Source organism: Macrobrachium rosenbergii, chromosome 6 (assembly GCF_040412425.1).
Source record: "Macrobrachium rosenbergii isolate ZJJX-2024 chromosome 6, ASM4041242v1, whole genome shotgun sequence".
Taxonomy (NCBI): domain Eukaryota; kingdom Metazoa; phylum Arthropoda; class Malacostraca; order Decapoda; family Palaemonidae; genus Macrobrachium; species Macrobrachium rosenbergii.
The window spans coordinates 51,607,253-51,633,072 of NC_089746.1; the positions used below are offsets into that span (position 1 = coordinate 51,607,253).

The 25,820-nt window shown below is 37.3% G+C and overlaps 1 protein-coding gene across 2 annotated transcripts; it reads right to left on the reverse strand.

The window, feature by feature from the left end:
• Positions 1-1,810: 1,810 nt before the first annotated feature.
• Positions 1,811-25,820, reverse strand: Wbp2 (WW domain binding protein 2). Of its 2 annotated transcripts, none has more exons than XM_067105804.1 (7): positions 25,661-25,820; positions 20,765-20,939; positions 18,011-18,170; positions 8,386-8,544; positions 6,605-6,703; positions 6,200-6,282; positions 1,811-4,284 (listed from the first exon to the last, which is right to left on the reverse strand). In XM_067105804.1, the coding sequence occupies exons 1-7, from the start codon at positions 25,714-25,716 to the stop codon at positions 4,237-4,239; spliced, it is 780 nt and encodes a 259-aa protein (XP_066961905.1). In that variant the 5' UTR covers positions 25,717-25,820; the 3' UTR covers positions 1,811-4,236. The 2 variants fall into 2 exon arrangements, with proteins under 2 accessions (XP_066961905.1, XP_066961906.1); XM_067105805.1 differs by having other exon boundaries at positions 2,823-4,284; positions 20,768-20,939; positions 25,661-25,818.

Consider the following 25,820-nt stretch of genomic DNA (forward strand, 5'->3'; position numbering starts at 1 on the left):
TTTCATATTTGAAAGAACATCACAACCCAATTGATAGGTTAATGTTTTAATTTTTCTTTGTCAGGTTCTTTGTCCCACAACACACGCCATCTCCTCAAGCTTGTGCGTTTTAAAAATTATACAAAAATACGATGAGGAATAGGTATATCTGATAGATAAGGGTTTTTTATGACAATTTTTTTATAATGTAAACAGATGACTATACTGCACTGAGTTCTGCTGTGAAAACTGAAGCATTGTCGGGTACAGGTTACTAGCTTGATTTAATAGATTTTGCTGCCAATCCTTCACCAGATTTACAGCCTTCGGTATATTGCACAGGACCTTTATGACTTACCATGTTCAATGCTGTGTTGCTTGTGAGGTTCAAGTGTATGCATAATTTTTGGATAGATGCACATATCCTGGAGAAGATGAAGTTCCAATAATTCCGTTGACTCTATTTAGGAACAGTGGTAACGACCATTCATAAAAATGTTTCTGATGTGCAAATACTTATCATAACAGTATTTCCATTTTAGATGACGGTGCTAACCGTCGCATTCCTAATCTCTAATGGTGCTGCTCAAGGAACTGCTCTCTTCTTCATGACCCCTTTTTCACTACTGGCTCATATAGATTATTCTAGTCACAAAATGTCTTCTCTACCATTTCAGCCCTTGAAATATGCTTAATCTCAGCTTCTTTTAAACTTGTCTAATTTTACTATAACAGATTTGGAATTCATCTCGACTGAAAACATAAAACCTGTTATAATGCTTCCAAGACTTTACGTGTTCTCTGACTTTCTCTATTGTTTGAGAATTAGAAAACTGAACCCCTTTCACCTAGAAACATTTACAGCTTACCAGTAAATAGTAATCTGATCCAAAAGGATCACATTAAAGGACTGGCAAAGACTGAATTTAAGAAGAAAGTAGTCTTTCAGATGCACTTTTAACTTCTTTGAGCAGCTCCTATTTATATGAGGAAATTTCTCTTCTCTGTAGTCTTATTCTCTTATCTTGGAAGGCTCTGCACAAACCAACACCAGACACTTGCTACTGGCTCATATGCAACTTCATCTCACTCCAACCCTATAATGAGGTTACTTTCTTCCATTTAGTTCACAGAATTGCATTAGACATAGCCTCCATGTTCAACCTCCAATCTCCTGTCCTAGTATATGACTGGCTTCACTATCCAAGAAATACAGGATGGCAGTCACAAACTAAGGGGTCAAATATTTTTTATAATCCTTCTCATCATTCAATTGCAGAATCTAGATTTCTCTCTTCTTCAGTAATTCTTTAACTCTTCATCCTACTTAATTTCAAGAGGTGTCTGTCATCGTATGAAGGGATGAAGTCCAATCATAAACTTTTTTTTAGTGGGACAGGGATTATTTTGGGCTACACTGCCTGTCTCAGTTTGTACGCCCATTAAAACCAGACCTCTAAATACAGTATCTGCATCAAACGACTGCATATATTCTAGAATAACCAACTTATAAATGCAAAGTAGTTTATCGAGCTCAAAAAGCTGGCTTGAAAAATTTAACATGAAGAGCAAAAATTGTAGCAGGAACAATGGTAGTACATTTTTGAAACTACTCCGCTAATTAATGCATACATAATTTTTACACATACAACACTTATTTTCCACTTAACTATAAGATTTGATAAATAAAACATAACGCCTTTACCGATACGTTCACTTTGGTTAGCTGTAAACTTAATACAGTAGATTTTAGAGGCCACTCTGGCTTTAAAAGATTGTGATATTAATTTAACATCAATAATAATGGCTATATTAAATAAAACTGCCCAAATTATACCATAAGACATTTATTCAATACCTTACATACTTTTGAATCACAAAATATAATAATCCTAAACACAACATGTTTGATAAAAGATTTTAACTTTAACTCGTGCTCTGCCAAAGGTATACTGGCATAGTGTAATACAGCAATGTATATGTTTTGCTCTAATCATCTGTAGTTATCATCCTTTCAACATATATCATGCACAGATAGTCTTCAATATTCATTTAGCATTTCTTTTTTCCAGCTTATTATAAGGGAATATTGTTTTATATAACAATCAGTGAAAGTCACCATCACAATATAATGACTATGATTACATTTCAAACTAGCAGAACAAAATGTTGCCTTAAAACATGCATTAAAAATCAGAAGTAATATTTCGTAAAAAGTCTTACCACTGAAAACAGTTCTATAAATAACACTGTCGCCAATAATCCATTTTCACAAGTTATAAATCCTAACTTATATCAATCTCAGCTATTTTTCCCAGTTTCAGAATGACACCTGAACCTGTCCTATACCATGTTACCTGACTAAAGTGAAGTTCATCGAGATTAAACAAAAGACAAAAATTTTCCGTGCACGTCTAATCTTATCTTCTAACTTTTTCCCTTCCAAGATTTCTCTGACTGCTTAGCAAACCAAGTTAGCTGAAGCTTGGCAATCATCTCAGAACTTATGGTGTTTTATGTAATAAACTACAATTTGGAAGATCATTTTCCCAGGTTCTCTCTAAATAATAATAATAATAATAATAATAATAATAATAATAATAATAATAATAATAAATATTGTCGGGTAATTAAGTAAAACATTCAAATCTGCCTTTTATGGAGCTTTATGCTCCTTATAACATCTTGAGATTAAATCTAAAAGAAAACTTAGGATGCGATTTAAGGTGATCAAGACCTGTAAATGTTTATAAAATATACAGTATAAGGAAAACCTTAAGTATAGTTTTTTTTTTCTTCAAAAAAATTAAATCCTTTCATATCAACTGGATTACGTGAAAAAGTAGGAATGTTTAAATGTGTTACACATTTACTTATTGCAATCATGCATTTAAAAATATTGACCAATATACTGTATAAAGAAAAAGGAATAAATTTCTATACGCAAAGAATCTATCTGCTACATAACTAAACAAATGATATAAATATATCTCTCCCCACTCATTTATTTCTATCAGGTCTTCAGTTATGGAAATAGTAAGTTTATAACCTTTCACTATAGCTGTTTTCTTATGTACTTTCACTGGGCTGTCTTTAAAGAATCTTTTATAACTATTTTACTAAAAAACTTGGCCAACAAGTGCAATCAGCTTAGCCACCAAGAAAACTGTTTAGAGCAACAAAAATTGCAATTTAAGTGTTTAACCTTTCAAAACTTACTGTTCAAAATAACTTCAATACAGCATGGGGACAACTGTGATTGGTAAATATCTTGGTGGAGGTAGCTTTTACCGTTGTACTTCACCTCACCCATGAAATATTCATCATCAGTTACCCTGTTAGTTGTTATGGCAGACAACTTGCCAAGCAATTGCTGATGAAATAAGAGCAATTAAGAAATGGGTAAAGGAAACAAACTCTTGCGAACACATTTCCATAGCATGAATTTTTCAGCCTGCTTAAGTTACATATCATATTTTTGAAGTGTTTTTTATAGTTACTAGGAACATTCAAAAACATTATTTACATCAGTTTGAAAAACTGACAAGACCTTCTACCCAAGAAAAACTTTTTTATTTTTTCCTTCTCTACACACACATTCATCTTTTTTTACTACTATAAAAAGGAGTACAAATCAAAGTTACTGTACTGATAACAGAGAAATGCAAGGAATTATCACATGAGACAAAACCCACCTAATAATTATTACTATATAGCTATCTACAAATTCCATATTTCCTTTAATATAGTGTGGTTATATACAAGTGAATACAGGAAATTATACAAAATAAAATGCAATTCTAAAGCAGCATCATGATATGAAAGTGCTGGTTTCTTATATAATAAAGAATACCTATATATTTGCCTTTACATATGTAAGCTATAAAGATTGTTTAACTGATTTCATTCTCATAAAAACTCCTCACAAGCAACTTAACAACCATTTAGTTTCATAACCTTTCAACTAGAGTTTCACAACCATTTGGTACTAATCCTTATGCCAAGCTAATTCACTTAGTAAAGGGCCTAAGCCCCTCTTGAAACAAACCTAACAGCACCTTAAATTCAACCCACCATACCCTTCTGATATCTGGTAATGAAATCTAATCAAACAGGGTCCAGAATACCAAGAATGATTGCACAAACCTCAATAAGGATAAAAATAATGATGTAACTAATGCATGAAATGACTCACTGACTGCAGTTGTCTAACAAATGTGATGGTGAGGAGAACTGTTTCACAGAAAAAGAAGGGCTTCACTGGGACTTTTTGGTGGCAGCATCGTATGATGGAGGTGATTCAGTCTGCAAAAGACAATTATTCCCCATTGTGAGATGTCATAAAATGACTGAAAGACTAACATTTCTCCTATGCTCTAATATACAGCACAATGTTATGAGTAATGAATTTAAATAAGTGTGAAAAAAGTTAATAGTAATACAGTAATGATTTTTCATTATTATTATTATTACTTTACTGAGCTGGACTGCTACTTTGCTCCTGTTAAATTTTTCATATGCCTTCTCTTTTTCTCTACCCTTCCACAGGAAGGAATATGGCCTCTCAAAGAGGGCACTTATTTTGTTTTATTTATGTACTGCATGCTGAGCTTTTGCTATGCAGTAGGCATTTTCAGAGAAAAATAAACTAAAGGGAAGATACACAAGTAATTACAAGAGAAATCTGGATTAAAGATATGCATGCATGGTGTTTACTTGAAAGAAGTAACAGAAGGTAACAGGAAATACAAAAAGAAAAGATCAAAAGTTATTGGAAAAGATCAAATAACAAATTAATAAATAAACACATAAAAATATACATGAATTATTAAAATACAAAGATAATTGTTTTAGGGTAGTACTGTGTTGCATCTTCACTTGAACCTTTGAGGTTCCAATTAATAGAAAGTTTACCACACTTTTAAGCAGGATACTCGGAAGTATTAGCACTGATAAAAATTAAAACTACAGTACACTGATAAAAAATAAAGCCACCTTTCACATGAAATATCACAACTTTTACACTCCACTTATTACACAAACTGAAAATATAAATTAAAAAATCCTTGTGGGGTTAAGTCAAAGACAACATTCATACAGGCAAAAATTAAGGCATTTGTAAAAAGTTCTTCCTCTTCTCAACTTTGACTGAGAATGTCCATGAGTTCCATTAGCTGGGTAATGTAGAGATAAAACTGTTTCTACTATTCAGTATTTCATCATGTACATTTCTAAGTTACATTTCTCCTTTATGGAATTAAGCATGAAATTAATTACTTGACTCTCATCCATCTGGTGCAATTCCTTCACGCATTTGTGCCTAGTCCAGACATTTCTACATGTCCTTTCAAGACTTAGAAGTTGCTAAGGATCAGCACCAAAGCCCACCTCTAGTACAGTGAGATTTATGCAATCCATCCCCTGCCCCAAATCATACACATGCACCCATTCCTAGCTCAAAGGAACAGCAAGGTCATGTGCTTGAGAAAATCTATCACGGCCTGAGCAAGACTTGAACTCAGGATCTACATATTTAAAGAAGGGGGAAAAGTGAGAGCAAGCCAGAGTTAATTTGGCTAGAACTACCACCTTCATCCAAGTACTAATATTCAGATTTCAGATGCAGTGCTCTGATGTCCCCTAACCACATGGAACTAAACTTGGTGTAATAAACTGTAAAACTCCATGATGCATGTACAAAATTTCAAAACAGCAGATACACATACAAGATTTCAAAACAGCAGATACACAATCATTTACAAAGCACATGAGAAGATTCTAAACCAGCATATACATAAAAGTGAAGCAATTCATGGTTAAGTGCACTGGGACAGCCACGTTACAAATGAGGTACAAGCTGACGTATGAATCCAGAAGCTAGAAAATAGATTAGGATCTCAAAGTCTCTGTGATGGTCTGGGCATGTGAAGACAAACAAGAGAGAAGCCATTAGTCAGAAAAACAAGAGATATGGAAATTACATGTCGAAAACGAGTAGGAGGAGCTAGAAAATAATGGGAAAAGGGAACAGACAAATTCCGGACAAGATGGGAATTCTGTCAGAAAGTGCACATAAGAGTGGAGAGAGCTCATTACACATATAGTACTGCAAAGGGTTTTTACCTTATATTTTAGGAACTAACTTTTCTTCTAAGCACAACTGACAGACTAGTATCTAATTTTAAAGCAAAAAACATCACAAGACAGTTGAAAAACTTACGTAAGCTGGAGGAGGAACATATGCATACTGAGGGGCAGATGGATCATAATAACCACTCTGAGCTGCTTCCTGGGCTTTGGCATCTGTAAAAACAAAAAATTTCAGTAAATAGGATATATATATATTTCAGTGATAATATGCAACAGTTTACTGGAATTTTTATATATCAAACACTTAACACCAACTTTCATTTTATTCTTGTGGACTAATCAGTAAAGAAGTAGGAACTTGATTTTGAAAAGGAGAAAAATAAGAGGATTCCAAATGGGTTTCTTGGCCTAAAACTAACATACATGATTTTCCTGATTTCTGGTATATCACAGCTATATCTCAATAAAGATTTTCCTTCCTAGAGTGTCTGGGACACTTGAATCAACCACTCCAAGATCATCATTAAATACACACCTGCAGCAGACATTCCAGTTGCACCAGTAAAGCCATATCCATTTTGGCCACTTATTCCAGGGTATGGAGGTGGGGCATCATACATGAATACACCATCAGCTATGAAAAACAGAGGAAAATATGAATTAAATAATTTAAATCTAATCATTCAGCTCTTAACTAAAGATCATTAATTTTTGCCAAAAAATATATCACACCATTGAGTTTAACACTATTAACATCTGCTGCTGTAATAATTAAGGTAATACAGATCCTCTCAATAATGACAATGGTCAATACCCTTCATCATAGTCCTCAACACTTTTGGCATCCAATAATTAAGCACTCATATAACTTCACCATAATATACAGAGGAGATTATATGTCGAAAAATAAAATTTTTATAAAGAACCATAACATATAATTAGTATAATTAACCTAATGGAATGGCATATAGAGTTTAGGCCAAAGGCCAAGCACTGGGACCTATAAGGTCATTCAGCACTGGAAAGGAAATTAAGAGTAGGTAGGTTTGAAAGGTTAACATGAGGAAAACCACACAGTTGCCCTATGAAATGACAAATTTTTAAAGTAATTTGTATTTTTCCTAACGTACAAACCTAAGGCTTTACATGTGGGGGGGGGGCGGGGATTCACTTTCGGCGCAAGCTCGAACTGGCCATTAAACTTGAAACAAAGTGATTATTGGTAGCTGGCTACTGACAGCAGGGGAGGAAGATCTGCCATCCAGTTGTAAGCATTCACTATACCTTTTGGTCCATTTATGTCAGGAGAGGGAGGATAGCAAGATGGAGATATTATGGAGATACAGTAACAGGAATGAAAGGGGTTGCAGCTAGGGGATGAAGGGACACTGCAAAGAACCTTTAGTAATGCCTACCGCGCACCCTGTGAGGTGCACTGATGGTACTAACCCCCTACGGGGACAATTAGCCTAACAATGGTCTTCTCATAAAGACAGACTCCTCCAACAAGCACGGGCATGAGGGGAGGCAAGAAAGACAACTGTAAATGACAAAGATTCCATACATGAGTCCCACCAATGGTTCAAGACAAAGTGACCAAAGAGACAGACAAAACCCAGGGATCATGTCTGCTGTGCTCAGAAACAGAAATTGAGAGGATCTTTCTACAAGAGAGAGAAGCAGAATCATCACTTAAACCCAGGAACACTCTTTACATGAGGAGAGAGAGAGAGAAAAAAAAAAACAAACTCATACAGTACATACAGGAACAAGGAGGCCTGTCAAAAAGGCTGGAACTATCTTGAAGCTGCCCTTCCTAAGCATCAAGATATGTAGTCTTAAAAGTAGAAAGGCAATGGTCAAATATAAACCTAAAGTCTTCGAAGCTAGAGACAAAGGTTACATAATATTGTATGAACAATTGTGCACAAGTGCAAAATTTTGAAAGAAACCAAAAGAATTATTACAAGTGTACTGGCTTACAAGAAATACAGAAGAAACCACTCTCAAACCTTGTTCTCACAGGCCTGACATACAGAACAATCACAAGATAGAACACAAAATGGATGCAATAACAGTTTCACAACCAAAGTCAAGATCTGTGATCGCGGCACAAAAATGGAAGCTGCCTAATCTGTTTAAGGACACCTGGTTCTGCCAGATAAATGGAAGGAGGTTCTCCCCCTCCCTCACTCCTCAACTACCATGTTAATGGGCTTCAATGAATGAACCAGCAGTTATCACAAGACATCCCCTTGTTTCACAAATATCCAAGGCCTGTACTCTCATATGAACAAATTTAACTGATGTACTAACCTGGAGGCCTGTCAGGGAATGTATTTGTTGGAGGTACCCAGCCATAATAACCACCAGCAGGTGGAGCATAGGCAGGTGGTGGAGCCTGTGACCACCCAGCAGCAGGTGGTGTGTATGGAGGGGGAGCATCATGGAAACTGGAGTTCATGTTGCGAGAAGCTGTAAAAGAGGTTTTTGTTAAAATTTCAAAAGCATAAAAGAATTACAATTCTCAATAGAACAAGAAAAACAAAATAATGATTTTTATGATAAAATAAATTTTTTAGGTACTTACCCTCCATCATTAGCTTTATCTGTGGCTTCTTGGCAAGGTTCGACAAGTGTTAAAACTAAAACAATCGTTAATGAGCGAAACGCTCCCAAAAGTTATTTCCCCAACCTTTAGTGGGAGGGGGTAAGACAGAGAGTGTTTTGGTTCGTCATACTAGAAAAAGCGAATCTCACAGAAAATAAAAAACAAATGGTATTAGCAGCTTGTGGTCAACGGAAGTTGGAATATAAAACAGTATCACAGATAATGAAAAGAATATTTGAGGGATTAGGGAATAAAGAGGAGGATGAATGGCTGGGATCAGAAGGCTATGCGAATTTTGGGAGAGGGAGGGAAAACCAAAAATATCGGGGAAAAGTAAATCAAGGTAGAGGTGGAAGAATTGAGGTAGAGGTGGAAGAAATCCTATAAATAGAGAAGGGAAAGTAATAATGTGTGCAATATGCAAATCAGAATGGCACTGGGCTAGAGATTGTCCTCAGAATTTTCAAAATAAGAAGAAATCAGACTCTGGACAAGAAGAAAAAGTTTATATAGAAGTTAGTAAAACAGGAAGAATATTGGGGAGAGGTTGAATCAATTTTAGACACAGGATGTAAATCAACAGTTTGTGGGGAATTGTGACTAGCACGCATTGTCGTGGGTTTGAATTAGGAAGAGTTGAGGAGAATGAATGATACTGTACTAAGAAAGAGTCTGATAAAGTATTTAATTTTGCTGAGTCATCATACAAATCGAAAGGAGTAATGTAAATACCAGTGATATTGAAAAACAAAAAGTTTTATTTGAAGTCAGAAATTTTGCAGGGTGATGTATCGTGGTTAATAGGTAAGAAAACCAATTTTGAGGAGGAAGGTAGAAGAAGAATTGTTACTGGAGGGATGGAAGGGAAAGAGTCTAAGGGATATTAAAGGTGAAATGATGAAGTTACATCTACAGTTTGGTCACAAAAGTGGAGATAAAATATGGAAGCTAACAGAAGAAGCACAGTGGAGTAATGATTTGAGAAAGAGAGAAAAAGAGGAAATAAAAAAGTTACTAACAGACTTGATTGCAAGTTGTGAAGCATGTAAAAGATACAAAAGAAACCCAGCTAAACCAGTAATGGGATTTTCTTGGAGTTAAACATTTAATGAACTTGTAGCAATGGATGTGGGAGAGATAGAAGAGAGAAAGTTCTTGGTAATGGTAGACATGGCAATGAGGTATTGTCAGGCTTTTTGGATAAAAGACAAAAAACCACAAAACAGATTTACAACCCAAAATTGACAACCTTTTCATCAGAGTGTTCTCTCTACCACACCACAGTCTTTTCAACACTCCTGCCTACATTTGTTTACATTTTCTCCCTCCCACCATTTCTCATCCTATGACATCACAACACAGATACTTTTAAACATAGAGAATGTTTGGCTATAAAAACATCTTATACAATTAAACATGTGTTTTTATACATTTTGTAACGCCCATGCCATTTCACTAATGCATAAAATAAAAATAAAATAATAATGATTAAACCTCTAAAACTAGCAAATAATCATATCAGTCGTCTCTTAATCTCTTAAGAGGGGAGGAGGGATCTCAATGATGGAGGGTAAGTACCTAAAAAATTAATTTTATCATAAAAATAATTATTTTTGAGGTGAAACTTACCCTCCATCATTAGATGACTCCAAAACTGTGTGCTGGAGGAGGGCCAGAGATTTCCCTATAACCAAATTATCAGATGTCAGAAATATCCTTATCACTGCTTACCTGATGCATATGATCCCATGGCAAGTTCTTGTCAGAGAGGATCTTCATCAGATGAGGTCCACTATTGCAAGGAGGTGGAACGTGGGCCCTGAATATAGCCATTGGCCGAGATTGTGAAATGCAGAATGGCAAGTTTGGCCTCTGTGCCTCAGGCCTGCAGAGCTCACTTACCCAGGATGGGGGCAATAGTGAATACCTATACAGTACCTGCTCATAACACAAAAGGGAAAGACTAGTAGAAATCTTCCCTGCTGCAACGATATGTGCTAATGTATGGCAGTCCCTGCTGGATAAAAACAGCTCTCAAGCAGTTACAAGAAAACACAGAGTTAATCCTCCACTGTGCAGCCAAGACTTGACAGTCTAGAGAGAGGTGCTAGCTAATGAAAACTAATCGACGTAATTGTCGTTCTCACATTGTGCACTTTCACCAACAAAAGGGGACAATCCTCTGGAGACAATGCATGGTGCGCTTACAGGATCAGGATCAATAAAGAAAACTATGGCATCTAAGGCCTAGGAACCTAAGGATTCTTGACAGTGCACAATAGGTCTCACAATGCATCCGTAATGAATGAGATGGGATGTATAAATCCCTATAGCCCTGACAGGGCATCAAAGAAACTCCTTTTCCAGAAGTCAGAGTCTCCAAAGCTCAGATGGAGAAAACTCTTGGAAGAGCTTTGATCTTGACATCATCTTAGCATGAAAGGATGCATAAAAAGATAGTTCTGCTCCAGTAAGTGAACACCCTACTAACGAATATATCGCATGTAATCAACTTACTCTTCTGGCCAAAGCCACTGCCCCAGAAGGAGTGTTCTATGAAAGAGCCTTAAGAGAAGCCTCTCTCTGGGGTAGAAAGGAGGGCCACTAAGGAGCCTTAAGCCAAAGGTTAGGTTCCATGAAAGTGACTTAGCAGAATTTGCAGCATCCAGCTCAAAAGTGTGAACAGTTTTGCTTAAGTCAGCATGGATTATAGCCTAGAAGTAGGAAATGGACAATCCTTAGTCATTTCTCAAGAAGTGCTGACCAATAAACATTGTTAATCTTGTTAATGTAGGGGTGCAGACAGGAAATGCCTCTGGACTTACATCATAATCTATACAACTCCAGCTATATTGAACATGAAATTACAGGCAGTCCCAGGTTAACGGGGGCCTCGGTTAACAGCGATCCGGTTTTATGGGGCTTGTCTAGCAACGAAAATCGGCAATTTTCGGCGTCCAAAATCGCGATTTCCGCTTATCGGTGCCGATAATTGGGCACTGGGGCCGATACATACCTAGCAGAGGCGCCGATAACCGAAAATCGGTGCTTTTTGGCGCCAATAACCCCTGAAAATCGCTGAAATCACTAATTTTCGGTTATCATCACACCCTCAGAAACGGAACCCCGCCGATAACCGGGGACTGCCTGTAATATACTTTCCTTTGTCATAAGGAATAAGTCCCTAGATGACTAATAAAAGTCTCTGGAGCTCAGGAGCTAAAAAACGGTTCCATGAGGTTAGTCAAAGCATTTCGAAATTTCCATAAGGTTTTCCCCTTCCCCGCCTGACACAGATTACTATGGAGGTAATGCCAAGGAATTCTACTGAAATGCAAAAGGATTGGGAACCAATGCATCCTCTGCTACCAAAGCACGATCAAAAACATGGTGGAGTTCCTGGTAGTCCTCAACCCTAGAGTACCCCCTTCAACAGGGGAAACATAAGGAAGGCATACACGAACAGGTATGTCCAATCCTGAATCCCGACATCTACTGCCCAGACTTGAGGAGCCTGGAATTGGGGAGACAATGATTCAGTTTAGCTGCAAAGAGATCAAAGAGGGGTTGCCGACCACTCTCTAATTGCCATGCAACCTACAAGGGAAGGCTCTACGCTACAACTCAAGGTCTGGTCAAGTCTTCCTCCATGCCAATGCAACTGATGAGGTAACATCCAAAGTCAAGTACTCGGAACTGACTTCTCCACAGAAGATAAGTGGCTTAGACAAAACAACCAGCATTAGGAAGCATGCACCCTGAGGAGGAGAATTCTCTCATGATTAATAACAAGTGGTATTAATCATGAGTTTGTGTCGGAAAACCTTGAACAGTGCAGAATCAATCCCCATGCCCAGGTAGGTCACTCATTGTGTAGGTTAGAGAGATAACCTCAGACCTTTTAGTAAGTATAGGGCCTTGCCAAGCTCGGTACAGGTTCTCTTGGCCTCAAGCAAACCCCCTGGACTTCACAAAGATAACCCGTTGTCTAGGTACAGAGATAACTTGAATTCTAATATGAAAACATACATGAAGGGGACAGCACCCCCCAAGAAACATTTGAGGCAAGGAACTGAGCCCGAAACCAAGAGTTCGACATTGCTATGTCTTTCCCCCAAAGACAAAGAGTAGGCACTTCCAGAAAGTTGGTGAATGGGGACACGAGAATATGCATGGCTCATGTACCTGTAAACCTTCATGTCCTTTCTCTATGGAGGTTAAAGACGGTGGAGGTTGACAACATGGGAAAAAGGGAAACAGTAGGCCACAGTGGTTGAGCCTGTACATGTCTATGACCATCATCCAAACTCCTATGCCTGGCACTAGGAATACCCAATATAAAAAGGCCAGCAAGGTAGCTGTTACTTCCTCTAATGTTGCCTTCTCTAATGGAGAAAAGACTTCCTGACCAAGACCTGTCTCTTCTCCAGGATGCTCTGTATGACAGAAAGGTTGAAAAGGCAGTGAATTCCTGAAAAGAATGAAAAAGAAAAAAACCTTCCAAAGAACTTCCTTCACTGGAGAGTCTACAACAAGTGTTCCCTCACTTGAGTGACGAGGTCCAATCTGGAACCACCGGCACACGAAAGCTCAATGAGCTAATCAGATTTAGGAACCTTGATATAGTGGAGGAAATGCACAATCCCCTTTGGTAGAAGAAAACTGGATCCTTGCTGCCAAAAGAACACTTCTTCCTTTCTGAGCCCAGAAGGAAGACTCCTGCAGAATTGCCCAAAGTGTGTTCATAGAAAGAGGAAGAGGAAGGGACTTCTCTCAGTGGACTGGGAAAGGAGGAGAAAATTACTGTCAGTCTTCAGTGATTCCTTCCCTGCCCCCGTAGCTATCAAAAACAGATAGCTTGTTGTCTATTTCTTCCTAAAGGATGAGCTGAGACTGCGCCAGTTCAATCCCAAGAAAAAGGCATTGTTAAAAAAAAAAACTTTTAGGGCTTATCAGGATCCCAAAGGAGGAGTCTGCCAAACTCCTGCAAGCACTAACAGTATTCAGCACAAAGCAATGAAGTGAATAGCTTTGATGGCGTTAGCCAAGTTTAACACATATTCTCGGGATCCTGAAACAAGAAAAGTGGCTTAGCAGACACAACTGTGCCTCTCTTGGCTGGAAAAAACCAAGGACCCTAATAGCTGGGGCAAAAAAGAGGGGGGGGGGAAATCCCTGGCTTGAACATCATAGTCTTCCCAACAGATGGCAAGGGAGACGAGAAAAGACTTTCAAAAGGAGAATTTTTGGCCAAACATTCCCACCGAGTCAAGTCTCCCAAGTACAGAAACAGATAACTTAAAGGAAGGACTGAGGAATTTGTCTAGGCACAACTGAACTCATTCCTTAAAACTGAGGGGATAGAATAAATGTTCCCCTTCCAGAAAAGGAGGCAAAGGAGAATGCTGACAGGAAGGGCAAGGACAAAAGTAGCCCCAAAAATAAATGGTCTCCCAAGACCAGGAGCTAAAGTTCTCCTAATCCAGCTAACATAGAATTAAAGTCAAAAGTTCTCTCACTAATTGGACCCACAGACTCCTTGCACGGATTCACTGAAGCGCCATGTGAATGCTAACGCACATGTGGAATCACAGACAAAAATGTGGACTCACAGACAACTGTTTGGAATCGCTGCAAGCAACTCGGGCTTGCAACCAACCATGTGTACTCGCCGACACCCGAGCGGACTAGCAGCAGGCCACGAAGCACCTGCAGGCTTGCAGACAACTGTGTGGACCTGCCACCAGCCATGCAGACTCTGGAAGACTGGCAGAAAACTGCTTGGACTCACAGCCGGCCATATGGACACCTGCAGAATCGCAGACATCTGTGTGGACTCACTGCCTGCCACCCAGACTCACGTGGATTTGTAGACAACTGTGTGGACTCACTGCTGGCCCTTCGGACTCGTTCGGACTCCCAGGCATCCGTACAAACTCTCGCTGTTTGCGGAAACTCATGGACTAACAGGCGAAAACTAATACCTGGCACACCAGCCTAAGCTTGAAAACCACATAAGAATGGGAACTGATATAACAGTGGCCTGGTCAAAACAAACTCGAACCATTGGTATAAAAGGGGAGAACTAGTGTGGACGCTGACTGATAGTTAACTACACACTCAGGTTTGCTAGCAACAGAAGCAGGCGCAACGCCATGGGCACCAGCAGGAGCGAAGCCTTACACTAGCAGGCGTGGCGCCTTGCGCCCTCTTGCTGCTGCACTTACAACTGACTGCGATCGGTAATCTGGCTCGGACAAATCACTAGAGTAAATATGGGACAACGGGGTCAAACACACGATCTAGACCTATAACTGTCCTGTGTGACTGCAATCTAAATCTGTCCATGGAGGACTTAAAAAAAGGTAGGAGGCAGAGGGCACTGTCCTTGAACACCCTGGGATGCTAGTCCTTGTCTGGAAACACCCGGGACCACCAGGCCTGTCGGCAGATGGAGCCAATGAGAGAGGGCAAGGCTGCATCCACGGAGTGGCCAAAGGAACGGGGGTACACAGTCCCTGCCAATGGAATGAACACATACATGTAACAACACATTGTTACATACAATTCAATTCTAGATTTAACTGAACCATTTCATTGCATTAAATCTAGCCTACTACCTGAGCTGATATTTGGGTGTAGCCGGATCTACTGGGATCATGTCAAGATTAGCGAACCCACTCACAGCAGGGTTCGCTATTCTTTACAAGAAGATTATTGGGTTCGTTATTCTTTACATGGGAATAATCGGGTTCCCTGTTCTAGACGTGAACACTTCGGTAGCAGACATTTGATCACCCAGGGGCTAGTACTAAACAAGACGAAATACATTTGACACTCCCCAGGGCTAGTACTAAACACGGCGAAACAGTGTACACGAAACACTGTTTTGCCGTATTTAGTACTAGCCCTTGTGTGGAATTGCAGTTCGGGCTGGAAAGGGTTGGCCATTCTTTACATGGGGATCACTGGGTTTGCTGTTCTTGACATGGAGATGTTGGGTTCGCTAACCTTGACATGATCCATCTACTGTATATCTACTAATGAAGAAACTATAGGCTTTATCTCTAACTTCTTGACCAGGTGTTAATTCTACAGAAAACCTAGATTCAAGACTGTTCTTTTGCTTTCTCCAAAGTCTATCTTTCTCTTCTAATTCAGCAATTTATTCTCCTTAACTCTCCCAAATACCAATCCTTGCAATGATCATGAAGGTTGTAAGAATCGTAAATTATCTCTTGATGATCCATGCAAGTTTGAGCATATGTATACCAATTACTCAGTAAGCATGTCAATTACCAATCTTGCAACAATCACGAAGGTTGTCAGAATTGTATAACACCTCTTGATGATCCATGCATGTTCGTATGTATGTACATCAATTACTTAATATGCACATTAATTACCAATCTGGTCTAGTAACTTTGATTACAAAACCTAACAGATCTCAATATGGAAGATAGAGAAGAAGAATCCATATTGCCAAATACAGACCAAAATCATATGATTCATCATTAACTTGGAAAAAAAAACCAAATTTTAGAGCACTTGTCTACACAACTGGCCAATTTCACCGATACGAGACGACTGATGAACCAAAACACTCGCTGTCTTACCCATTCCCCTTAAAGGATGGGGGAGGGATTAATTTTGGGAGTGTTTACAGGTGTTACCTCTAGTTTGACCGAAGATGCATACAAAATTTTGAATTTGAAAACTTTTTTTAACGAATATTTTCTTTTAAACATAACATTTTTTGTGTTTTTTTAAAGTACATCTCCTTCATTATTTATCATTCAATTTAAAAACAAAAGTAAGCAGAAAGTTTAGTTCCTATCAAATCGGAAAACTCAAAAATCTAAATGTGATAGCTATTTTAAAAAAAATTTTAAAAAGTGCAATAAAAAAATACCATAAAATTATATATTAAATCTTGGTAAAAAAAATTTTTAGGAAAAAAGAAAAATAAAATGTGTTCTCTCATTATCTTTGTTCAAATTCTTTTTAGATTTTTAAAATCCATTCATAAATACGGGAGTTTTTGGAATTTGAATGTAGAAAAAGTAAGTTTTGAGAAAAACAAAACTAACCATTTATTTTGCTTTTAGATTAGTTTCTTGGAAAAGCCTACATGGCACTTGTTCCCCTCTCTTTTATAAAGATATATTATTCCCTCTAAAAAAACACTTATCACTTAAAGAAAATAGTTTATCATATATTATTTTTGGGGATAATCATAGAATGGCACTCGACTCACCAGGTTTTTTGAATGAGCCCCTCCTTTATCCTCCTTTTGATGTTCTTTGCTTTCTTGAATGCTCCTGTTTCCATCCTTTCATCACTTTCAGGCTCCCCTGTCATTTTTTTTCATAATAGGCAGCAATGAACCCTTTGATATCATGTTCCAATCACCAAACAATTTATTGGTCCTCCAAGCTCTAAACATAACTTTGTTTGTTGTTGTTACATATTTGAAACATATTGCAAAGGCCATAAGATGAAAGACAATCCTCTTACGTGGTTTAGTCTTAGCACTAAAATAACCATTTAATTCATAAACCAACAAAACAAATTCCCTGAGTGATCTTTGCCACAAAACCAGCTACAAACCAGAAAAGGGACAATTTCTTGAAAATTTTCTCCTCCCATTCCTCATCATCAGATAATAATGAGTGCCATCATCATCATCATCTTGACAAATTTTACAGAATGTCATGAGGATACAAAAATTTGTTTTGTTCTTTTAGCTTCAGATAAATTCCCTCGGTTACTAAAAGTAATATATAATAACAATTGATGTCCAAAAGTGAAGTGTTGCAATGGATTGAAAATAACAAATAAAGATTACATCAATTGAAATATAAGTTCTCTCGGGACAACTGGCTCGCGTTATTCAGTCCTGGGAAGCGTTGCCATCTCTTAAAAATTGTCAATGAAAAGAAATAGAAATACCTGAAGAATGAATGCAAAATGAAATAGTTTTTCATAACCAGAACTTTAACATGCAGCCTTTAAACCGTTTAAAAACATGATATTATTTACAGCTGAACCAGGATTCAGATCCAAAACTGATAACTAATTTTAGCTTGAGCCAAATGCCAAAAACTAATGCAATTAAAGGAAGTAAATTGAGTGTTTGCAGTAACAATTGTTTCAATTTTAAATTTGCCATACTTTTGTTGCAGATAAAGCTAATGAAGAATGGTAAGTCTCACCTCAAAAACAGCATTTTTATATAAATATAGTATGTCACTATACCAACAGAAAAAAGGCCTTGTCTTGAAAGAAATACTGAAAACATGATTAAAACAAAACTTTAAGATTACTCACCTAAAGAAGCCACCTTGAGCATAGCCTGACCAAATTCAATGGCACCACCATGTTTGAATGTTAGCTTGAACTTTGCTTCTCCTGTCCATCCCCCACCAGGCTGTGCTTTCACAATCCCTTTGATATAATTTGCACCAAACACTGGCTGCTCAAGCTCCACCTGATTGCAAAAGTAAGTACATTAGTTTAGTAAAATAAATTTAATTCATAAAGAACAAATTTGAACAAAGAGGCCAAATGTAATTTCTTGGTCACATTACACTGAAATAATGAGAGCCATATAATACAAATTTACAGATGTGATGAGGATACAAAAATTTGTTTTGTTCTTTCCAGATAAATTCTCTACAAGTAATATCTTAGTAACAATGATGCATGAATTTACAGAAATTCTAAAGGAGAATTGAATAAAGTTCTCTAAATCTCATACTTTTAAAAAATTGTCTGAAGCTTGAATAAAATACTTTTTCATAGAACTAACATGCAGCCAATTTTAAACATGCTTTACAGCTGAACATTCATCCAAAACTGCATTAGCTCCCTCAAATGCCAAAAAAACTAATGCAATTACAAAGAAAAACATCATCTAATACTTTAGAGAAATAAGAATGGGAAAAACAGCATTTATATAAATATCATTCCCAAACTTGATTTTTTCTCCTCAGAAATCACAGCATTAAAAACCATTTATTTATTATTTAAATACTTGAACTTATATGGCGATATCACCAATGAAAAAGTTATTTTAACAAGGGCAATGACTGTATTACCTAAAGATTAACTATTTTACTAGATAGTTTTATAAATAATTAGGTGATGTAGTTTAACATTTAGGTTCAAACAATTTTACTGTATAAAACCATCACTGTTCTTTGAATCTACTATTTAAGGGCATATCTGAAATCCACTGGAGTGTAAAGTATTTTACAGATAGTTTTAAGTGTTGCTTTGGCTGAGGTTCAAACAATTTTAGTATAAAAATCTGTTCATGAATCAAAGTACTGCAGATGTTTTGTTGTCTTTCGTTTGAGTTAATTTATAATCAAAGTCCTGCCAGGTTTTTTTTTACTTAATAATGAATACACTGTTCAACTTGAGGATAAGTTCTGTATTGACCTCATTTCACTACAAACATTTTCTCTAAAATGAATTTTGAACTAGAGTGCTGCAGTTCTTATTAAACAATGAATAATGCATACATATAAAAATAAAATTTACTGTACATCCAAATACAAATACTAGTATATATAAAACAGTAATTTCTCATAAATACAAACAATGCAAGTGCAAGATGAATGCCCAAGCAACGATCTAAAACCAAATGACCTTACTTCACTTGTACAATCAGAAGCTATCCTCCTCCTCTTCACTTTCCAATCTACTTATAAATGCTGGCAACCTTAGATTCCTTATCCCACTTAAATTTGCATTCCTGAGTATCTTACAGTGGCACCCTCTTGTATGTTAAATCTAGCCTTAGATTCCTTCTCAGTATGCAAAACAACATCCAGATGGCCACTTCCCAGATTGCACCCTCTTTATTCCATATTCACAAAATTTTATTTTCCCACACTTTATCTTTTTAAATGTTTCTACAGCATTTTCTTTTGATTTTGCTGTTATCAGCTGGTCAGTTATACAGAGAAAAAAAAAACCACAAAGTGCAAAGATACTGGAATGCCAGGTGTTGAATGGGCAAACCAATGAGTCCAGCTACCACTATAGCAACAAACCAAAACCAACAAATGATTAATATTCACTGCTTTGTAAACAATATGACTGGGTTTTTATTAAAGTAACCAAAACAATAATATAAAGTCCCATAATGAAAACAGGATGAGTGGAATTAAAACCAGAGGCTTTTGCTATGCTTCCTCATCGTGACAAACATGTCACATTTGAGATGGGACTTGGCCTAACAGCATGGGATAAAATTGGTTTTAGTCCCCTCTCTCTTTCTCTTGATTACAAGCAATAAATCACCATGTACTCTTTCACAATCATCAGGAATCAAGAAGCTAATAAATAAAGAGGTTTGTTTGCTGTATGGACACAAAATGCTGTCAATTCCAGGTTTTTAAGTTTTGACAAAATAACCCTACTGTGGAAATTTAGGGAGAAATTCCATTAAGTCAGCCTGCAACTACTACTCGCAACTACAGTAAACTTCCCATTATCCAGAGACCTAGGGACCTAAGGGGTGGCAAGTTTAGCATACCTGTATAGCAAATTACATTGCCAACACAAAATCTAACAATCGGGCCTGAAACTTACACAAGTTTCTTTTATAATAGAAATGCAAAACAATTTCATAGGTAACTTATTGCTCTTTGTGTCTCATGAATAAACAAAGGGTAAAAGTTTAAAACATAAATTTTAAGCTTCATTAGCACTGTTCCATAAAATAAATAAAATCTAATAAATCAAATTTAAACAAATACTAATTAAAATATAGTGCTGTACATGCTTTGTACAAGTCAGTGCTAGCACCTCTTGCAGTCCTATTTTCACAAACAACAACACCCAAGGCAATGTATCTTGGGAACTACAATGCTTCATGCAACTAGAATATTACTGTACTTCTTGAGAATTACTTGATCTAAATTGTGCAAAGTGCAAGTTATCAATAAGTTAAAGTTTTCAAGCTTCTATACCAGCCATGCACATCAAGAAAATCATGTACGTTTAGTACATTAGTGTAATTTATACTTCACGTGAGCCTTAAACTAGTATACAAATACTGTTCATACACACTGCCTTCAATGAAAAAAATGGAGCTGCAAATGACTGCAACGAATCTTTGCTATCCTTGTTGTTGAAAATCATTCTATGAGTTGTGAGGTAGAGACGACCAGTCTTACTTCCTCTCATTTCAGCAGGGAGTTGGCCCCCAAATTCCATTGTAACATGATCACAGAAGAGAATAATGCTGAAAGATAAAAAGGGCAATTAATTAATGATAAATATAACATATAAACTGTGTTAACTGTATCCAAGATCTTACACTAATACTTGAAAAAATACTGTGTATCCTCATAAACATCCTCCATTTACTAAGTGGTCTACCAGTCAATAAATTTTTCTTAAGTTTTTAAATGCAATTTCACAAACTAATCTTCCCTAAAGTTTGTAATGCAGAACTGTACTTAGAATACAGTAGGGGTGTGCTTCCTAACCTAACCTAAACAAGGACATAGCATCCTACTTGGCCACAATCAGAAGTTAAAAGTTGTACAGGTATATTGTATTTTATGATAATAAGTTTAATACAATGCATAAATACACAGTACAGAGCTTTTACCTAGATGGAAAGAGAGCATCAGTACTTCTTGGACACTTCCATTATAAATCAGTCTATCCTGTAGTCTATCCTATCTTACTTGGGAGGAAAGCTTCCAATTAGAAGTAGCAGTAATAGTAAATATGGAGGATGTATGCTGAATACAAAAGCCAGGGAAATCATGAAGAATGGGCAAGCTGGATGGCAACTCAAGTTGGGTGGGGCTAGGATGTAAAGTCTCAGGGTAGCCTACAATACCAGCAACCACCCAGTCTAGCCTACAGTTTTGTGATATTGGTAAGAAAAGAAATTTCAACGACCATGGCTAACAATCAATGACTAAAAGGTACAACTATCAAACAACTACACTAAAAACAGGTTACTTCTAAATACCTAATATTAACTTAAAGCAGCATAAAACGTGCATTTCCATTTCCCATTTCTGAAAATGGGAGGAATATCTCAGCATGGCCTAGCAAAGCTAGACTGAAGTAGCCAGTTTCCCAATACGTAAGCACCAAATAGCATGTCAAGTAAATTGGCCTAGTCTATCTACTTGAGCCAATAGCCTTACGCTAAGCTACCAACTTATTAGTCCAAGAGACAATGCAAAACTCTAGGTCTAATTAGAATGAGTGCCTTTAAAACTTATAAGATATAGGAGAGTTGCTGGTAATTCTAAGGAAGAGCTCCATAGACAGATATTGTTTATTAATGAAGGATGTGATGCAGTATGGGTGAGATCACCTGAAAATTTACTGAGGCAATATGACATTTTTACTCTTTTGTTTTTACAAAGAAAAGCTCCACTGGACATTATGTTTAGTACCAGCCCCTCAGAGATAAGAGTTGAAACACAAACAACAAGTAAAAAAGCACTGAAGTTTCTTTGGTGCAATCAGGTTTTTCTGTACAGCCGCTACAACGTATAATCAAGGCCACCAAAAACAGATCCATCTTTCAGTGGTCTCATTATAATGCTATATGAGCTGCGGCCCATGAAACTTTAACCACAACCCAATGGTGGCCTATTCTATATCATTGCCAGAAGCACAATTATGGCTAACTTTAACCATAAATAAAATAAAAACTACTGAGGCTAGAGAGCTGCAATTTGGTATGTTTGATGATTGGAGGGTGGATGATCAACATACCAATTTGCAGCCCTTTAGCCTCAGTAGTTTTTATGATCTGAGGGCATACAGAAAAAGTGCGGACAGAAAAAATTGTGTATGGACAGACGAAACCAGCACATTAGCTTTCTTTTACAGAAAACTAAAAAACGGTCAATTTGATGGTTAATTTCTCAAGTTATCTCACCTGTACTGCATCATATGCAATATATCCCTGTGAAGCTCTTCCTTAGAATTACCAAGATACTTGCATCATATGCAATATATCCCTGTGAAGCTCTTCCTTAGAATTACCAAGATACTTGCATCATATGCAATATATCCCTGTGAAGCTCTTCCTTAGAATTACCAAGATACTTGCATCATATGCAATATATCCCTGTGAAGCTCTTCCTTAGAATTACCAAGATACTTGCATCATATGCAATATATCCCTGTGAAGCTCTTCCTTAGAATTACCAAGATACTTGCATCATATGCAATATATCCCTGTGAAGCTCTTCCTTAGAATTACCAAGATACTATGTTCATAACATATGTAGGATCCCAAAAAAATAAAAAGCTTCCTTTGGATATATGGTAACTGATTTTGAATGTCAAATAGCCTAACATTTTTCAACAGTTTTGGATATAATTTAGGCAACTCTGACAAGGAAAAGATTTTGTATTTGAATGTGTAGCTTCTGAAAATGACAATGACTCAGGAAATAAGTGATCATAAGTGTGACTCTATTTTTTGCACGTTTTCCTTTTTATTTTCATGGACGCAGTATTCATTTATGTCAGAAATGGTTGGTTAACCCTGCACCCTAGGTTAGGTTTGGTTAGGCTACATCCCTGTATTTCACTAGTTTTGTATTTCCAAATCATATGCCCTGATTTCCAACTGGGGTCCATCATTGCTCTTTGCCTATACTTAGCCTACAGGGTAGGCTATGCTGGTAAAAGATCCAAAACTAATGGAAAACCTTTATTTTCCTCAATAAAACTGAAGACTACTACAGCGGGCTAGTCCCTGCATGTTGCAGACTGGAATATTTACCACCTTTTGTTTATATTTATGGCAAATGTAAAGGAGATGGCAGCACATATATATTTAATATAGTTTTTGGCCTAATAATATAGAAAAGGGTGTAATATAATGCAACGGAGATGAGATAATCGAAGAAATTTACCGAGATGAGAAATTTACCATCTACTGTTTAAGTTTTTACATTCATCCCCTAGGGGCTGATACTCAAGGTGGAAGCTTTGCTGGGCACTGCGTTTAATACCAGCCACTTGGAGATAAAGGTAAAAACATAAAAGAAGGTAAACTCATTATTTTGGTAAAATTTATCAAATGACCTCACCTGTACTGCATTATATACACCATTTTCTATAGTCTTCAGTAAAAGAAATTTTAATAAACGATACCTTTGTGCGGCCACCTCCTTTACATTTGCCATCCTTTATTTGGTGGAACTAAGCAATAGTTCCGCATGGGGTATTAATTTGGAAATTGATTTGTCCCATATATTTTGGTTATCTAAAAATTGCCGTTATTTTTTGTCGGTCGACTGTAATTAACTTGTAATTAACCTCAGAATTTGTATGCTGTCCACCCCGGAATGCTATCGTGCATGTCTAGTGTTATAGGGGGAGCTTTTGGTAAAACGTGGAGTTTCCTTCACAGGCGGATCCGGGGGCGGATAAGTGACATGGCCTGCTGGGTTAGGTTAGGTTTGGTTAGGGTATGTTAGGTTAGTATACATAGTTCCTTTGGTATTATTTTAGAAAGAGGAACCAGCCCAAAATGACATGAAAATATGTTTTTCTAGGTGATTTTGATGTGTTTTGCACGAATATTACCTTCATTTTCCTCGGAAATTAACGGTTTTAGACTTTACTCGGAGCACCTACAGTTTCCCGTGCCCACTCGACCGCCGACCGAAATCGGCGGGAGAACACCAAAACCAACATGTCGTGCTTGCCAAGAATCTTTAAATATGATGATAAGGCACGGCGCCCGTTCCGCCACGGCCTTACTGTAACCCCTGTGGCTAGCGCAAGCACAGCAACATTACCTCTTGCCAGAAAATGTCGTGCTTGCCAAGAATCTTTAAATATGCGGATAAGGCGCGGCGCCCGTTCTGCCACGGCCTTACTGACAGCACACATAAACAGGACGACATGTTGGTTTTGGTGTTCTTCCGCCGATTTCGGTCGGTCATGATCGAGTGGGCACGGGAAACTGTAGGTGCTCGAGTAAAGTCTAAAACTGTTAATTTCAAGGAAAATGAAGGTGATATTTGTGCAAAACACATCAAAATCACCTAGAAAAACATATTTTCATGTCATTTTGGGCTGGTTCCTCTTTCTAAAAATTTACCATTCCTTTTGTAATAGGTTTCCTTAACCAATCCCTTCTTAAATATATGGCTTCCTAATAACTAGCGCATGAGCGGAACCATTCCATAACAACAACATGGCGGTCCGGTCTTTCTCCCAGCGATTTACCCCACCCACAACCATGCGTTAACAAAGGGTCCCCACCCATGTTGGATAGATATGAGGTTAATAATAATTGACAGACAATAAACACCATCCCCCTCCTTCATCAGCAGCACTAAAAGTTTGTGAAAATTCAATTTCCAAGGTAATAGTTCGTGTGGAGCTGTTGCTTACATTTAACGTTTAGTTTTCCCGATACTCTTCACAGGCTAAGTCTAACAATTGGCCTACCGCTTAACTTAACCTTCCCTACCACCAGTATGTTACAAATAATAATAATAATAACAACATTGATATATAATATAATAATAGGCTAATATCCTTTATTCCAGCTCAGGGCCATATAGGCTACATGGAATATACAAAATACAATACACACAATCTACATACAAGCCATTAAAAAATAAATCAACCTACAAAAATAGGGATGATAGCTGGACCGGAAAGGTTAGGATACCAGAACAAGCCGGTATGAGACTGGGCTTAAGCCAGGCTAGCCAAAGCCTGCTGTTAGGCTACTAGGAAAAAAAAAAAAAGAGAGAGCCTGATCTACTTCTAACATGGGCTCCTGGACATTCAAGATCTCAAATTAACAAAAAAACAAATCCCAGTATGCTAGAAAACCCTAACCCTATGTAAGGCTATCTTTTATCGCCTACGATAAGTGACTATTCAGAAGTCTAGCATATTCTACCACACGCCCAATTCATATTTAGGATTAAGTTTCATTAGAATTATCCATACCTTTCTCCAGAGTAAATCAAGACTCCCTTCCCAGCATGGGCGCTGTTGAGTGCCATGGTCCTCGTTGGTGTTACAAGTATTTAGGAGGCGTGTGTTTCTCAATACGCAACAACAGAGGTCCTTTTGACAGTCACCCTGAAGAGTGAATCTCCAGCAGTAT

Coding starts and splice junctions, on each gene's coding strand:
- Wbp2 (XM_067105804.1), bottom strand. CDS start 25,716: ATGGCACTCAACAGCGCCCATGCTGGGAAGGGAGTCTTGATTTACTCT. Junction 20,940..25,660: donor TTGATTTACTCTGGAGAAAG/GTATGGATAATT, acceptor TTTATCTTTCAG/CATTATTCTCTTCTGTGATC. Junction 6,704..8,385: donor ATTCCCTGACAGGCCTCCAG/GTTAGTACATCA, acceptor TGTTTTTCATAG/CTGATGGTGTATTCATGTAT.